Genomic DNA, 16,680 nt, shown 5'->3' on the forward strand with positions numbered 1-16,680 from the left:
AGAAGCAGCGCCTCTCATCTTCCCCTGCGGTCTCCGGCGAATTCGCCGCTCGTTGCCATTCGCCGCTGCCCCCTTCGCGAGGCAGCTACGACACTCACCGGAGACTCACGTCTGTTGCCTCTGGCTCACGCTCCCGTCCTCGGCGAGTCCAGCAGCAGAGAGGAGGCATCGCCCCCTTGACTCCCCCTCTCGACTGCTACACAACAGTGCAGCACCTCCAGCCAGCCGCCAGCCCTGGAACGACGACGAGCTGGTGCCGTTGCTGCCACGCGGCTGAGGCCTCGCCGCTTTTCCGCGGCAGCATCCGTCATCGCCGTCCAAGGCTCGGGGAGCGACAGCTGCTGCTCCGCGGTGATCCTCCGGGCTCCGTCGCTGCCGGGCAGCCCTTCTAAGCTAAGTCTCGTATTTAAGTCCTTAGTTTACATTTTATTCTAGATTTCCATTTTGGAGCATGTCCTCTATGATGTTAGAGAATCTTGGCTAAAGTTCTTTAAAGTTGTGATTTTGGGGAAAGTTTAGTTCATTGGAAGGAGTTTTGATTATTATGAAAGTTGCTAAAAGCAAATCTTAAGCCTACTGTATCTCGAAAGCTACTTAAGATTTGGAAATTCTAATATGCCGTGCCTACTTGTTCTCAAATGTTCGTGCTTTCATGTTTCTATAAGTATGGTGGGGAAGAGAGGGTGTTATACCTCTTGTTGCAGTAGCTATCCTCTTACAAAACTTCTGCTCCTAACTCTTCCAAGATCACTTGCCACTCTGGAACTCCTTGTTGTGAAGTAAGGGAAGTGGTGAGTGGTGAAGGGAAACAAGTATTGAAGGGGAAGACATTTATATAAGCTGCTGCTGCAGTTTGTTGAGATATGGCAGAAATCGAATCTGCATTCTTTGGCTCTTTGTTCACATTGGTTGGCTGTTTGTGAGATAGTACTTGTGAAGAAATAATGGCTGTCGTACCTCTTGTTGTTATCCTGCAGCAAATATGGGCCGTGGTTTCTCGAAGGTTGGGCTGGTGGAGCGAGGCCCAGTAGCATTCCTTCGTAATAATATAGTATCCCGTATTTTCTTCAACAATTTCATACATGTGATGATCATATAGGTTAATGTCCTATGTTTTCGAACACCTTTAGTCCGGGTCTTGGGATATACATCTTCATATCCTTGTACACTTTCATTTATTTCTATTATATATACATTGTTTTGTTTTCTTTGTTCATCCAATTATCTTTAAATCTTTATTTTACAAATTACGACGTTAAGCATTAACGAAATGTAATGAACTTCATATCACAACGAAAACAAGAGAGAAATAAATCTCTAGTTCGACATGAACATAACGAAAAGATAATAAAGGTGCGGGTATTACACCTCTTTTCCTACCTGAAAATAAAATTATTTTATTCAATAAAAAATATTGGTTTACAAACCTAAATTATTGTTATTTAAAACTGATATATGTATTTATATTTATATACCTCATTATCTGCTAGTACAACCTCTCCAACTTTTTTTCCCATCATTTGGCGACTCTCTCTGTCCCATATCAATTTTAAGGTTGAATCTACTACATTAACAACAAACCTATATCTGTAATAAACAATTTTATTAGTTGTTCTCTTTTGAAATACTAATGTGTAACAGATAAACTGCTTTAAAAGAGATAGTACCTTTCAATTGCTTTATGATAGTGTTTAGTGCATTTGTTGCAGTAGTACTGTTCTCCTTTTTTATCAACTTTTTTGCCACATATTTTGCATGACAAATAGAACCATTCCCCATAGTGAGGTAGCACAGTCTCTATCTTTCCACAAATCCAGTAGTTTCCTTCTTGTGTCCATGCATCAACAAACTTAATTACATAATAATTTTTTTATCTACTATGCAATTAGAATTAGAATAATACAAATGTATAAGTTATATTGCAAAGAACCTCTAAGCATAGTACATCCTCAAGACTTGTTATTTTTAGATCCTCATATTCATCAAGAGCCTTTTTGATAATTTTTCCAACATTGTGTTTGGTAAGACTAATCCTTGCATCTCCAGAAATCCTACGTGATATGGTTATTAGAATAGATTTCATAACTTGTGTCTATAAAATGTTTTTCTACTAAGTGTTTGTTTACCATTTGCGTAGATCATGTACTTCTTTACAGTCCAAGTTTAGTAGCACATTGGAGACATTAAAATATGTTTCAACCCTGTTTTCACCTGCATTTTATCATATAAATATTGGAATACAAAATATATAGTTTCTGTGATATATTATAAATGCTATATGTTGCTATACAAATCAAATCATTACCTTTAAACATGTTGACCTTGCAGAATCTCACAATTATAATTGGAATGGTTTCATTTTTAGAAGTCTCCATTTGATGTAAATAAGAGTCTACATGTTCTCCCCACAATGTGCAATAAATTTTCTTGTGCCTAGTTATAGAAAATTTAATATGTTACTTAGTATTTGGTTAAAACATATATCTAAGCAAAGAGGTCTTACTTATCCATGATCTGCAACTCTAGGAGTTTAGAGTTTCCTTGTGTCACCTCATTTCCAATATCCACCACAACACCTATTATATCTGTGTTAATAAATAAATAAAATTAGCATATAATTTGTATAAAGCTTTAACAAAAATCACGAAATGTAAAAGGAATTCTACCAAATAGTGGCTCCTTATCAATTCTTTTTATTTCTGCCACTTCCTTGAAATTTTTGAACTGGAAGACATGTTCTGGAAATTTCAGGTCTTCCACTTCAAGAACTTCAGTTTTTGTGTTCATAAATAGACGGTGTTCGTTTGTAGTGACTCTGTTTGTTACACGATTTCTATTCACAAAGAAATTGCGAATACAAAACACTTTGTTTTCTTTGATTTGGTCTTTGAATTTATGCATTATATCACGTGGCAAACTTGCATGAATCTGATTCCCCTGCAATAAAAATATGTAGAATTTAGAATATCTCATTACTGATAATAAAACTGTAAAGTTAGATGCATACCTTCTTATCTTCAAGAACACAATCAAGGGAGCTTATATTTGTCTTGTTGCTTCCTGCAGAAACATCATATGCTCTAACACATCTAGTTTTGATTACCCACTTGGAAGTATATGGTTGAAGATCTTTGAGCAAAGTAAACAGAGGCATTGTTGGAAAATAGAATCTGAAATGGTGAGTGCATTTGTTCCTTATCTTTTGTTCTATATATAGAGGAGTGTGTGTGCTTTAGCTTATTTTTTGAAATTTGAATTTGAATATGATTTTACATATATCCTTTGGATAATTGGATTAAAATTAGTTTTTCAATAGAATCATGTGTAATAAGCACTGTTTTTGTTGAGCTCATAGTTTAACTTCAGATTTAGTGATGTTTTAGGTTTTGCTGCAACTTTTGCCTTTATTATTTGTCATGTAAAACTTAGTTCTGGACTAAAGACAATTAGTATGTACTTGTCCAGTTGTTAAGGTGTGTACCTGCCAACTTATTTTTCTTGAGATTTATTTTTGAGTGAACTACAAAAATGGTCCCTGGACTATGGGTTTATCTCGCCCATAGTCCCTGGACTTTAAAAATATCGCCAGTAGTCCCTGGACTAAGGGTTTATCTCGAAATTGGTCCTTTTGGCTTTTTTTTGGTACGAAAATACCCTTTGATATTATTTTGGGGGGTTTGGGCAATTTGGTCTTTTTACACTTTTAACATTTTAAATCTGATATTATTTTAGTTATGTACTAACTTTGATATTATTTCAAAATTATCATTCTTCTTTCATTTTGTTATCCTTCACTGAATTTTTTTTTATTTCAATATTAGATTTAATTTTATAAAATTAAATTTAATATTTAGATTTTTAAATATTAATAAATTTTTTAATGAAAACTATTAATTCATGGACATTATAAATATTGATTAAAACTATTAATTTTTGTTATTTAATATAATATTCAATTGAATTGAAGAAGTACAGAAAAATAATATTAATCATGATGGAAAAATAAGAGTTATTCTATTTAGCCTCCGTTCGGTTGTTATAATTGCTTGTGATTAAATATTATAAAGTTGACTAAAAATTTGATCCTACTTAATATTTTATATAGGAGTATTTTTGTTGATATTTTCTAGTAAATTTTGATTGTTTTCAAATTAATAAACAAAAATTATATTAGTCTTACATTAGATGCATATTTATTTCAGAATAAATTGTGTTATATAATCTATTTATGATTAAAGATATTTAAATATTGATTAAAACTAAGGCGTTGTCATACCTTATTGATTACATAGTACTATACACTATCAAATATTGATTATAACTATTAATTTTTGCTATTTAATAATTTTTATAATTAAAAAAATTTATTGATATTTAAAAAATAAAATTTAAAATTTTGTAAAATTAAATCTAATATTGAAATTAAAAAAACAAATTCAGTGAAGGATAACAAAATGGAAGAAGAATGATAATTTTGAAATAATATCAAAGTTAGTACATAACTAAAATAATATCAGATTTAAAATGTTAAAAGTGTAAAAAGACCAAATTGCCCAAACCCCCCAAAATAATATCAAAGGGTATTTTCGTACCAAAAAAAGCCAAAAGGACCAATTTCGAGATAAACCCTTAGTCCAGGGACTACTGGCGATATTTTTAAAGTCCAGGGACTATGGGCGAGATAAACCCATAGTCCAGGGACCATTTGTGTAGTTCACTCTTTATTTTTAAATATATGAATATGTTAGTAAATTAAAATTAGGTATGTACATTTCTTATTACTCTCTACCAATTAGTGAAAGCATTTATCTCTGCATTCTGTTCTATTTATAGTAAATTTAAAATTTGAATTTCTGTACAATTTTTTATTTTAATTTGTTATTATTATTCATTTGTACCAGATAGTAAATTTATCCTTTGGATAATTGAAATTAATTTTATTTTTCATTGTATTCATATCTAATACTCATTGGTTCTTGATATGTTTTTGGTTTTGCTGCAACATCTGGCCTTACTGTTTATTATGCAAAAGTTAGTTATAGGTGTGGACATCTAAACATGAGAGTTAACCTACTGAATTCATATTTCTTTAGATTTATTTTAAATATTGATATTAGTCAATCAAATATCAGATTTCAATAAACTTAATAAGTTATTATCTGTCAATATTCATGTGTAATAGGTACTTGTTCTTCAAATGTTCTAGGTTTTGTTGCAATTTGTGGCAGTATTATTATTTGTTATGCAGATGTTAATTGTTTGCATTTTGTGAGAAATTTGTTTGGTCTTATTATTCTATAACCGTTCTTATTGTTTTTTGTAGGGTATATAATGATCAACCAATTTTTCAAGTACAGAAATTGTAGAAGTTGTCTTATCTAAGAGGCAAAGCATGGAATCTGAAATATAACTTCAGTCTACTTCATGTTATGCAAGATAATTAGTGGATGTTTACTTGTTTTTGTTAGATAGCTGTTGGATATTTATTTGTCTTGGAATGATCAATTTATAGTTCTCATATAATCTGACACATCTGCCTATCTTGCTGTAAAATGAGTATTACTTGGAATAATATTTGATAATATATGTCTCATGAAGTATGTAGTATGGTTAGCAAGAATTTCATTAAGTTAGGCGGGAAAAATGGGCCCAAAAAAATTGGGGCTTTATATATATATATATAGATATAGATATAGATTTGATCAAAACTTATGATTTTTCCAGCAGTTACATTAATGACATTAATACATTTGACACGTCTGCACTACCTAGAGTGCCACGTCATCAATTGAAAACACCTACGTCTATAATTTTAGAAACATGGGACAATATAAATTCTAGTTATGACAAAATTATGAAAATATCAGCCATGATATTAGCGGTAGATTTTGAAACTTACATAACATGGCCAAACTTTGTTGTTTTTGGGCAATTTGCCCTTATATTTTCCCTATGTTCATATATTAGGACTAAAATTGATCAATTGTTAACTCATTATTTAATTGCTAACTACAACTAATTTAAGGCCATAGGATTTTAGAAAACGTGTGGTCTACAATTTGCCACGTGTAATTTTCATTTTTATTAATTAAATCGAAAAAGATAAAAAAAAACTCCAAATTAGGGTTTTGGATGAAAATGTCAATATAGTGTTCCGAAAATATCACCACAATGCTTTGAGAATGTCAACACAATGCTTTAAGAATGTTAACCCATTGCTTATACATGTATTATATTGACATATTTTATATAGTTTGTTGACATTTCTGTTTGTACGAAAAGATTAAAAAATTTCAAAAAAAATTTCAAATTTTGACGTCGGAACATATGCATGTATGATATCGTTGGAATCTTTATGAAATTATCTTTAATTTGATATATGTTATATGAATTTTAAGTTTTTGGATTTATTTTAAAAGTTGGTTATAACTAAACATGTAGTTAATTGATATTAATACCCCTATTGATATTTTTTGGAATTAATCTTATGGCCTTATTGACGTTTTTCGTTGATCGTATTGACATTTAGCGATTAATGATCTAAGCCCTTAATTTGAATATCTAATGGCTATTATTTAGTTGTAGTTAGCAATTAAGTTATGAGTTAGCAATATAACACTCCCCTATGACTACATTAGTTGGACAATCTTTGCAACAAACACTGATTGATATATGGATATAGCCGGAAAGTTGAATGAATAATCTAAACTTCACTAGTAAACTCATAAAATCAACAACGAGTGACTATGAAGATGCCTTCTTTATTGTCTGGGCAAAAGAAGATATTACACGTAACCGACTAGCTATTTCAGTAAAGGAAGGTCTCAGAGATGGATTGGGGCCCAACACTCCTCCATTAATCTTCTCCATTCTGAATCACTGTAGCTTGGAACGATAGGCCTCAATGTGTTGTTCACGATGCCTCCTGCAAGCACGAAAATAATGTTACCAATGAGCCAGAACACGAACAAATCTATGTTCCTGTATTACATGCAAACTTTTTGACGGGGGACTTTTTCTCAGATATGCAGAAACATGCATGTACAGAATAAACAACAAGTATATTACAACGGATCAACCATTAAAGGTTACAGACTTACAGGTAATTATTCTAGTGAATTATATCACTTTAACGAATAAGATTACAAACCTATGATTGCACTGTAGTACATGTTGGCATAAGGCTCCTCCCCGGTGAGTATCTCCCACAAGACAATCCCAAAAGAAAAAACATCAACATGTCAGAAGGTTAAATCACTACTTTTATATCACAACTACACAGAACAAAGATTATTCAACTGCTTAGTAGAATAACATTTCCGTTGTTCTGAAAACAAAAGCTTCACTTTCACAATCCACTGGGAATTCGTAGGAAGAATCCAAAATAGTTTCAGGCTTAGAGCATCTCATACGGCGGACGTCGCGGTAGGACATCGCGGAAGTCCGATCGGACGTCCGCCGTAGTGAGGAAAATGGTAGGACACGGACGTCCCGTGCGCCCGTCGGATGGGCTCGGATATCCGACCGACGGGCGGGCGGACGTCCACCACTGTGGCGTGGGGTCGGACGTCCGACAAAAAATTAATTTTTTTTTTAAAAAAAACTCTATAAATAGGTCTTGTCGACATTTTAATTCCGTAAATTTTAATACCGTAAATTGAATAATTGTGAATTTAATTTATTGCGGGAAGTCCTAGTGGAAGTCCTAGTGCAGGGGAATACCTAGTGATGTGGCGGTGGAATGGGAAGTCCTAGTGATGGCGTGGCAGGAAGTTTTTGTGGGAAGTCCTAGTGGAAGTCCTAGTAGAAAGGGCGCCACCGGAGATGCTCTTAAGAAAATATAGCATCAGTTTCTACTTATAAACTTGGATATAGTGAGGTCTGGCCTTCTTAGATACTTTAGTGCTACTTCCATTAAGGAGCTATGGAGCCATCCATGGAAGAGTTCCCTGCACTCCCCCAGACGCCAAGGGGTTTCGTTTTATTTTGGATAAGCCGAAATCTCCTACCTAATAAATTGCATTGCAACATAAAAATTTGATCAGTGAAAGCATGGAACCTGGCAATAAAGATTATTATGCTCTGCAATAACACTAGTGGATTACTTTGAATTCTCCTATCTGAAAAATTAATCATTTATCACATTTATATAGAAAATAAGTTCCCAAGACAACCTTACATATAGGTCTTGAAGGATCTTTCAAGTTAACAAGCAAATTATCACACTTATAATCAAAGTGCACTATTTTTTTCGAATGCAAGTATTCCATTCCAAAAGTTGCATCCATGGCAATTATGAACCTCTTGTGGCGATCAAGATGCCTGCAAATTTGTATTAACATAAAGAGAGGTAACATGAATTGATCTAATCAAATTGATCAACGACCAAGATTGAGTGGAGGTGGTTAAAACCGTTGGCTCGTGAAGATGCGGTAGGCATGTGTGTTGAGCTGAGCCGAGGAGTATAAAGGGTGACTTCGGTGTCTTCAAGCATTCATTCGTTCCACTATCACTGAGTGCTTCAACAATAGATCATCAACTACACGACCCTACACTTTATTATTTCACCGGTGAGTTAGATTAGAAGTGAGGGATGTTTGTTGTGTGTTCTTAAGTGTTTACACACACATTTGTAATCAAGATTAATATCAAGAGTTTTTCCTTGCCCATGGATGTAGATCATTATGATCGAACCACGTCAATCTTGTCTTTGCTTGTTGATAGATTGGTTGTGCGATCGCTCATTACTTATAACAATTTTTGCTACAGATTTGTCACTCCACCGTCAGTTTATGTACAGAATTTGAACCACATTAGTATGTATTATGAACTTATGATTAAGTGTTATTTTGTTTAGAAAAAAACGGGCATAGCTCGGGAAAAAAGTAACAAATATAAGGAACACCTAACTTATGATGTAGAAGCCAAATATTAATCTTTGTGGGGGATTCTCCAGCACATTAAAGTCATTGTGGACCATATAAGCATAATATGATAAATAATCAGCAGCAATGTTCCCTTTTTCTGTGCACATGTAGCAGCATGACTGAATTTAAATCTTGAAGCATTTTGCAGATTCTCAACACTATGGCTCGGCTAATTTTTTTTTATATATATGTAATTGAACTTGAAAATATAATATTTAAGTAAATATAAGGCTTAAAAACGAAGGTGGCAGATCAATCATAAACTTAAATTAATAAGCAGATAAGGTCCATAAGGAGAACAAGAGTAATTGTTTATTCATTTCACACAAAAAAAGAGAGAAGAATGAAAATCGATCGTGATGGGACTCGAACCCACAATCTCCCGCTCCGGAGGCGAGCGCCTTATCCATTAGGCCACACGATCTTGATGTTCTTATTTACTTCGTTTCAAGAATACTCTTTTATGAAAAGTCAAAAGACTATTATTTGTAATTTTGTACTCCACTTTATACACCTAGTTCACCAATTAAATAAAAAAACTAGCATACCATAACAAATAAGAGTTTGATTATGAATTACAACTAATATTTGATAAATTTAGGATTATTATGTTTGGGTCAATTGCCTAGCAACAAAAAAGGATTAATACCTACATTCATCTACTCATCATCAAGAAATAGTATAGGAAATAGAATCTCATTCTAACTTTTAATGATTCGATAATATTTACTATAAAAATAAAAGTTTATTAGTACTATATAGTGGACTAGTGGAGCATGTAATTAGAATTTAAAAGATTAGCATACTCTAATTTCTACATAATCAATCCGAATAATTGTACTTTGTAGCAAAGGGATATTGGCATCTAATTTGATGAAACTTTCAAAAAGTTGAGTTTTTCCCACAAACTTAAAATTGAAAATAATATCACGAACTTTACCCCGTGTTTTTTTTTTCTCACGAATGAAAAAATTCATGTTATTTTAATAGATTGAAGAACAATATTGGAGGGTGTGCTTCAAGAAAAACTATCTTCAAAAATTGAAAAACTTGAAGCTCCCAAAATTGTTGTCGAGAAATTACGAAAACAAATCCGTATCATAATATTATTTGTGGATATTTTTTCATTCGTGGAAAAAACAAACCCGGGGTAAAGTTCATAATATTATTTGTTAATTTTAAAGTTCGTGGGAAAAATCCAAAATCCAACTTTTAGAAAATTTCATGATATTAGAGGTCAATATCCCTTAAACAAAAAATGCAAATTACATGATATACGTATAAAAATAATTATAGATCAAGTTACTTCAAATATATGTAACTGAATCGTAACTAAAAATATATACCATAAGTACCACTATAACCATAACGTAAGTAGACTTGGACTAAAGATATTGAAGAATCCAAGTGCCAAGTAGAGAGTGGAAAACGAAGAAACTCAAATGTGTTACTGAGAGTTACAATTCGTCGATGAGAATTAACGTCATTTACATAATTTCTTGTTTAAAAATTATTTATCATCATAACTTCCAGCCCATCTCTTTCTGAAGTTCATGAAATAAGCATCATCTCATCAAGAACCCAAAACCTGCTACTTGCACATAGGGGGGAAATTACTCTTTGGACATTCATATTTTCTGCCATCCTTTACAATCACAGTCATTTACTGGTCACATTTATAACACATGGAAAAGCTTAAGCCACGTATCTACTCTTGAGTAGAGGCAACGGGCGTATCAGGATTCGCACCCCATTCCGTCCATGACCCGTCATATACTGGAACATCGGTCTTCCCTAATCGGTGAAGGCCCTGAAATGTGGAATCTTGATGTGTTTAATATGTCTGTATACTGGCATAGTATACTGTTGGATTAAATAATTTCCAATCCACATACAAGGTATGTGAATGAAGATCATCTTTAGCAATAATGGAAAAATTAACGGCTGACTTCATTTTCTCCTTTTAGGAATGTGGATGAAAGAAAGGGGGCTTACCAATGCCAGAATACATGCAGTAACACCAGTACCACATGATGTTACTACAGGCTTATCCAACGAGATTCCTGCAAAGAGTTTACTACTTTGTGAAAAATCCTGAGAAACTGCGTGTATTCACAGATATATATTGCTCTAAAATCAGATTGATAGGTTTTTCTAACCTTCCTGTTCAAATCTTTTCTTAAGCTCATCTGCAGGTAGAAGAGTCTGTGATGAGCTATCCAGCACCTGCAAGAAATTAGAAACCCCGACACGGCACAAAAAACTGGTATATAAGATCTTCACTCTTAACACGCAGAATGAAAGCAAATTATGCGAAATGGCAATGAATTGTACAAAATCGAGAGAACCATATAACCAAGAGAAATATAGTATAGATTTTGCAACATTACTTTAGCAACTAAATATTTTCCACATTTCTGTTGGTGATACACTAATAGACACAATACCGTTTATCAAGAGTTGTGATGGCAAAGCTTTCAGAATCATAATTACTTTATACAGGTCATAAATTCCGCACACAGACAATTGACTACCTGGGAAAAGGGAACACATTTGCTTCCTGGAACATGACCACTTCTTATGCCCTTTCTAGGCTCTGGTGCAGCCCCATCAAACCTGCACAGAAATTTTACCTTGGTAAGACATAAAATCATGAGAAAGAGATTGATCATTCCCCTACAAGCTAATGACTGCAGATTGTTTTTCCCCCACAACAGACATGCATCAGAGCACAAATTTTAAGAATCTTTCTCAAGTTAAAATTAGATAACATGAATATGAAATTTAACCAGCTCAGTGCACCTTTATTAGAAACTATTTAGGAAGTTATATATCATCAACAGAAATCCAATCCGTAACTTAGAGAACAATTTCTTGTGCTAATGTACCTAGCTTTTGAACGAGCATCTACAAGCTGATGTGTATGTTCCTCAATATCTTTCTGAACCTGCAGACAACACAAAAATTATAACTTCAAATGAAAATTATAAAATTACCACAAGAACACCAAACAAAAAAAGATCTCATTGCTTGCAACCAAACCAAAGAGAATGACAAACAAGCATGTGATGACAACCTAAGTTCACACTACAGTAATATAATGTTGATCATGGACAACATACACCATTTTTAACAGTTTGAACCAAATGCTTGTTTTACTTATATCTGTATTCCTTCACAAACAGAATACACATTTAACGCGGCAAGGAATTTTAATAATTCAACAAAGAGTAACATACCACTAAGACAATTATTGCAAAGAGCATGGTACACATCTTCATGCTACTTCTAAACTGGAACTGTATAAGAAAAACAGACCTGTTCAAGTGACCAGACGAGATGTGGCCTAAAATTGGTTTCGAAAGTAATTGGTCCAACCTGCATATATCAAGTTCATATGGCCATCATAGAAGCAAGGATATGTAGAACTATGACGCATACAACAACAAAACTAGAAACTGAAGAGGACTAGAAGTCGTATAGATGTAGTGTGTGGAAATCAGACATTGGAGAGGGGGGAAATCAGGTGAAAAGTAGAAGTTAACTGATGAGGTATACTGACCCGTTGTCCTTTATAGACTTTTTCTATTGCCTCACTTGCCGCACTAGCTTTCAAGATAGCATCACTTGATGCACTAGATTCCACATCATAGCCTGAAGCACGCCAGCTTGGCAGGCCTCCATCCAAAACCCAAACCCTGTCATGCCCAAAGACTCGAAACATCCTATTGATAAATGAAAGCATACAGTAAATGATTATTTGAACATAATAAAAAACATGTGTCAAGTAAATTTCAAAAAGGTCTGCTATGAATACCAAATATTATAACTCACCACCAAATACGAGCAGCACTGAAAATCCCCTTTCCATCATAAACAACCAGCCCATCTTTATTCTCAATGCCTAGTGCAGAAACAGCAGCAGCAAAAGCTTCTTCTGATGGCAACATATGTGGCAACTATATACACCATTTACAAAAGGACTTTAAAGAAAAAGGTGACTGGTGCATCATACAAAATATCAGATAGCAAACATAATCGATCAATCTCTTCAAAAGGGTCTGCCAATCTAAATCCTGGATGATGAGGTTTACATCTTCATAGCAATAAGAAATGAAGACTAAACATTGTCAGGCCAAATATGAGCAACCTGAATCACTCTACACAGTATTAAGGGACCAAGTTCTTTCTAAACCATGGAAGATAGTTTAGAAGAAGAAGAAGAAGAAAAGATGAATCGGTCCACATGAATCACTCATAACTTGTATATTTAGCAAGAATATAGTTTCCCTATTTCTTACATTAGTTGATCGATCTGATATGCCATCAACATCAAAAAATAGTGCGCCTGGAATATGTGCAACCTGTTGAAAGAAATAGTAGTCTCAAAAACAAAGTTCCAAAAGGTCACCAAGCAACATAACAGGAGTCACTAATCCTCGATCAAATCAAGGATCACAAAAGAAAAGTAATGTTGATACGCATCAAGAAGTTGGAAAACTAGAAGTCCATAAGTCTATCTTTAATCATTAGAAGTCTTAACATTAAATGTACGGAGTTTAGGCGTCAGTAATTATGTGTTATTTATTTCCTTAGTATTTTGAGAGTCCTATTAATAAGTTCCTATAGGTTTGCAAACAAGGTTAATTCTTGAATTCAGTACAAGGATGGTAATTTACCGTAGGGCTTTGTGAGAGAGTGGCCTCGTAAGAGGATTATCTTTTGTTTCAATTTATGTATCAAATTATGTTTTCTGTTCTTATTGTTCGTTGGCCGTTGCCAGCCTTCATTGCCTCTTTTCTCTTAACAAATGTAATTTGACGAAAACTGAGAACTGCTAAAATATTGATGCATTTATGAACATCTTATGACACTTGTGGTGCTAAGTCTAACAAGCAGAAATTTGCAAAAGCAACACAACAAAGTTAGGTCAATACCTGGTACTCTTGAAGAGGATTTCTCTTTTCATTAGGCATGTACCAAGATCCATCCAACACCTGAAAATAAACATCAATAACACTGCATTTACCTGGATTAAATGATAAGGAGAAGAGGTTTCTTATGTAAAATGTAATATCTTTCTCAGGTACACCTAACTGTCCCAAGAAAAGTTGAAATCAATTTTGAAGGGTAGCATCTCAATGAAGTCAATTATCAATATACTATTAGTGAAGACTGGAGGTCAGGGGACCCGTTTTATGCCACCAGAAGAACACTACCAGTAGATATGAGGACTCCAAATATCTGTCAACTATTCACGACAGAAAATAAAAGGTATTAAACCATCTGTTAGGCATTGTTTATCTCAAGATTATCTTTCTTTATTAAGAATATGATAATGTTAAAGGAAAAGGAAAAGTTACTGAGTGAAACAAACTAATTTCATAGTATAGTCATTGAGACCCTTTCCGTCCCAATAGCAAGCCTTGATGGAGATGTTACAATATTTTCTAAAATGAGAGGAACACTTCTTACTTGGCATACATGAATATAGTATGCCTTGGATGTTGAGCATCTAAATTTATAAAGAGGCCAAAGAAACACAAACATACATCCAAGACTTTAAAATTGTTCAATAATACTCCACATATCACTACTATTCAGATCAATTGGGAAAAATGAAAGCGCAAACCTTCACATTAGGACTTCGTAGGTTCGCATGGAGCCAATCAGCTGAAACAACAGGATCATTGATTGACAAGGTTTGTGCTGAGGATGTAGCTTGCGATGCAGCAGCTGCTGAAGACATGCAAGATATGGATCCTGGAAGTTTATATCCCGAATGGGATGAAACAGACCATGAGTGCAGTGGTTTCTTCTGCAACCAGGGAAAAGAGATAAACAAATAAATGTATACTATGATCTAACATCTACTTCAAATAAGAAACTTAGAACTCAAAATGAAATATACATACAAATATAAGCAAAGTGAAAATTATTGACTTGCAGCGCCACGATACTGAAACTGCAAGCCATAGGCCAAGATTCGATTCGGTATGTTACTGATACTAACGATAGAGCTAGAGTATTAAGCCCATTCAAACAAGAAAAGCTAATTCTACTCAACAAAAAAACCCTAAATCCACTGACCTAGAAAATGTGCCATTCACCTTGTATCTTTCCATCACAACGTACAATTAATTAAAAAGAAAAAGGAACCTTCAGCTCTAGTTCATAAACACATAATAAGAAGCTTGATTTGCCTAATAAAATACTGAGTTCAACTAAAATCCACTCTGGAACATCAATTAACACTGCTTAAAGGGACAAGTGGAAGAAAAATGGATCAATCAAAGGAGCATAGGAAGCAACTAAAGAACTTACAGCGGAAAATGAAGAAAATAAGAATCGGGACTTTGGGTAAGGCGATGAAGATGAAGAGAGGGACTGGAAGACACGGCGGGCGAAGAGAGCTCTAGACCAAACAGCAGATGCCATCTCCCTGATTGGTAGCTTAGTAGTGTAAAGAAGATTCAAGAAAAATGGTGTTTACTGCAATTGCAGAGCGTAACGGAGGAGTCGATTAGCTGTTGACGTAAGAAGAGATCGGTGCAACAGATTTTGAGGATCGGTCTGGATAAAAACCGGAAAGGGTTGAGAACACGACAAAATCGAACTGCTCGTCCACTATTGTGGATGCTCTAATATATAAATATATAAATAGTAATGAATACAAAATTATTACTCCATATTCCATAATTCATGTTTTATTCAAGTTCAACTATATCTTTGTGTTCTTACTACTAGATAGCAATATATATATATACTACACTTCAGTCACTACTTATACGGGATGTATTTAAATGTCAATTCATACTTAAATGCTACTATAACCATATATAGACTACAAGATTTTAAAGATTTAAATCTATAATAACTTAAAATAATGTCATGTATTAACTCAAAAATAATTTTAATATATAAGGTTATAAATGTCATTCCTTATACAGTAATTTTCGTAATTCTCGTGATGTCAATACAATGTATTAAAAATGTCGACATAATATTAACATGAATTGTATTGACATTTCATATGTAATTATTTGATTGACATTTTATAATAGAAGGTTAACATTCACTTGATTATTAAAAATATTGAACATTCAGATGAATTTTTTTAAATTTATAATCCAAATATGAATCTGACATGCTATATTCAACCCTGATCACGATCTGTACACGACACAAATCCTTAAGCAACGCATTTCTATTCATGTTGTCGCGACATGATAACAACACGATTATAACACATGACAAATGTGCTACGGATGAGATAAGACTCGACAGTTTAATTGTCGTGATTGTGAAGGCTAGGAATAGAGGACCATATAAAATGAGAAACTCAAAATATAATTATAAGAATAATATACCATACTAATTAATGATAGGTTATCCGAAACAAACCTAGACCCAGTCTAAAATCACCATATTATAATTAGGAGCATGATCAGACCACAAACACGATATGATTTGATACTAACCCATTAATATCGTGTATATTTATCTCATTTTTAGGTATGTGTTAAAAATAGAAAATTACAATTTAAGTAAAGTATATAAAAATACTTTTTATAGTCCTTTAGAATATATTTTCATAAATATTACCATGCCATAACAATGTGTGAAATTCTTCTTTGAATCCATTTATAAGTCTTATACCGTTATACTGAAATTTGAGAGACCTATAGCATAAGATAATTTTTTTTATTAGATTTATGAAATTTGAAAGTAAAATATTTCTTAAAAAAAAAGT

The 16,680-nt window shown here is 33.5% G+C and overlaps 1 protein-coding gene, 1 non-coding gene and 1 pseudogene across 3 annotated transcripts; all 3 read right to left on the reverse strand.

The window, feature by feature from the left end:
* Positions 1-6,744: 6,744 nt before the first annotated feature.
* Positions 6,745-9,337, reverse strand: LOC125195158 (annotated as a pseudogene).
* On the reverse strand, positions 9,279-9,351 carry TRNAR-CCG. Its single transcript has one exon. It is a non-coding gene; the product is annotated as a tRNA-Arg (tRNA).
* Positions 9,352-10,321: 970 nt separating this feature from the next.
* LOC125194515 (thiosulfate/3-mercaptopyruvate sulfurtransferase 2-like) lies at positions 10,322-15,542 on the reverse strand. Of its 2 annotated transcripts, none has more exons than XM_048092777.1 (12): positions 15,252-15,542; positions 14,560-14,745; positions 13,865-13,924; positions 13,229-13,291; positions 12,762-12,886; positions 12,490-12,652; positions 12,246-12,305; positions 11,816-11,874; positions 11,462-11,543; positions 11,087-11,153; positions 10,923-10,990; positions 10,322-10,737 (listed from the first exon to the last, which is right to left on the reverse strand). In XM_048092777.1, exons 1-12 carry the CDS (start codon positions 15,363-15,365, stop codon positions 10,636-10,638), a joined length of 1,149 nt encoding a protein of 382 aa, XP_047948734.1. In that variant the 5' UTR covers positions 15,366-15,542; the 3' UTR covers positions 10,322-10,635. The 2 variants fall into 2 exon arrangements, with proteins under 2 accessions (XP_047948734.1, XP_047948735.1); XM_048092778.1 differs by having other exon boundaries at positions 10,923-11,004.
* Positions 15,543-16,680: the final 1,138 nt, after the last annotated feature.

Source organism: Salvia hispanica, chromosome 6 (assembly GCF_023119035.1).
Source record: "Salvia hispanica cultivar TCC Black 2014 chromosome 6, UniMelb_Shisp_WGS_1.0, whole genome shotgun sequence".
In the NCBI taxonomy this organism is placed as follows: Eukaryota; Viridiplantae; Streptophyta; class Magnoliopsida; order Lamiales; family Lamiaceae; genus Salvia; species Salvia hispanica.

Excerpts from the sequence above, each read along its gene's own strand:
- LOC125194515 (XM_048092777.1), bottom strand. The coding sequence starts at position 15,365 with ATGGCATCTGCTGTTTGGTCTAGAGCTCTCTTCGCCCGCCGTGTCTTC. Across the intron at positions 11,875-12,245 it reads TCGTCTGGTCACTTGAACAG|GTTCAGAAAGATATTGAGGA; the intron begins GTCTGTTTTTCT and ends TGTTGTCTGCAG. Across the intron at positions 11,544-11,815 it reads GATGCTCGTTCAAAAGCTAG|GTTTGATGGGGCTGCACCAG; the intron begins GTACATTAGCAC and ends ATTTCTGTGCAG.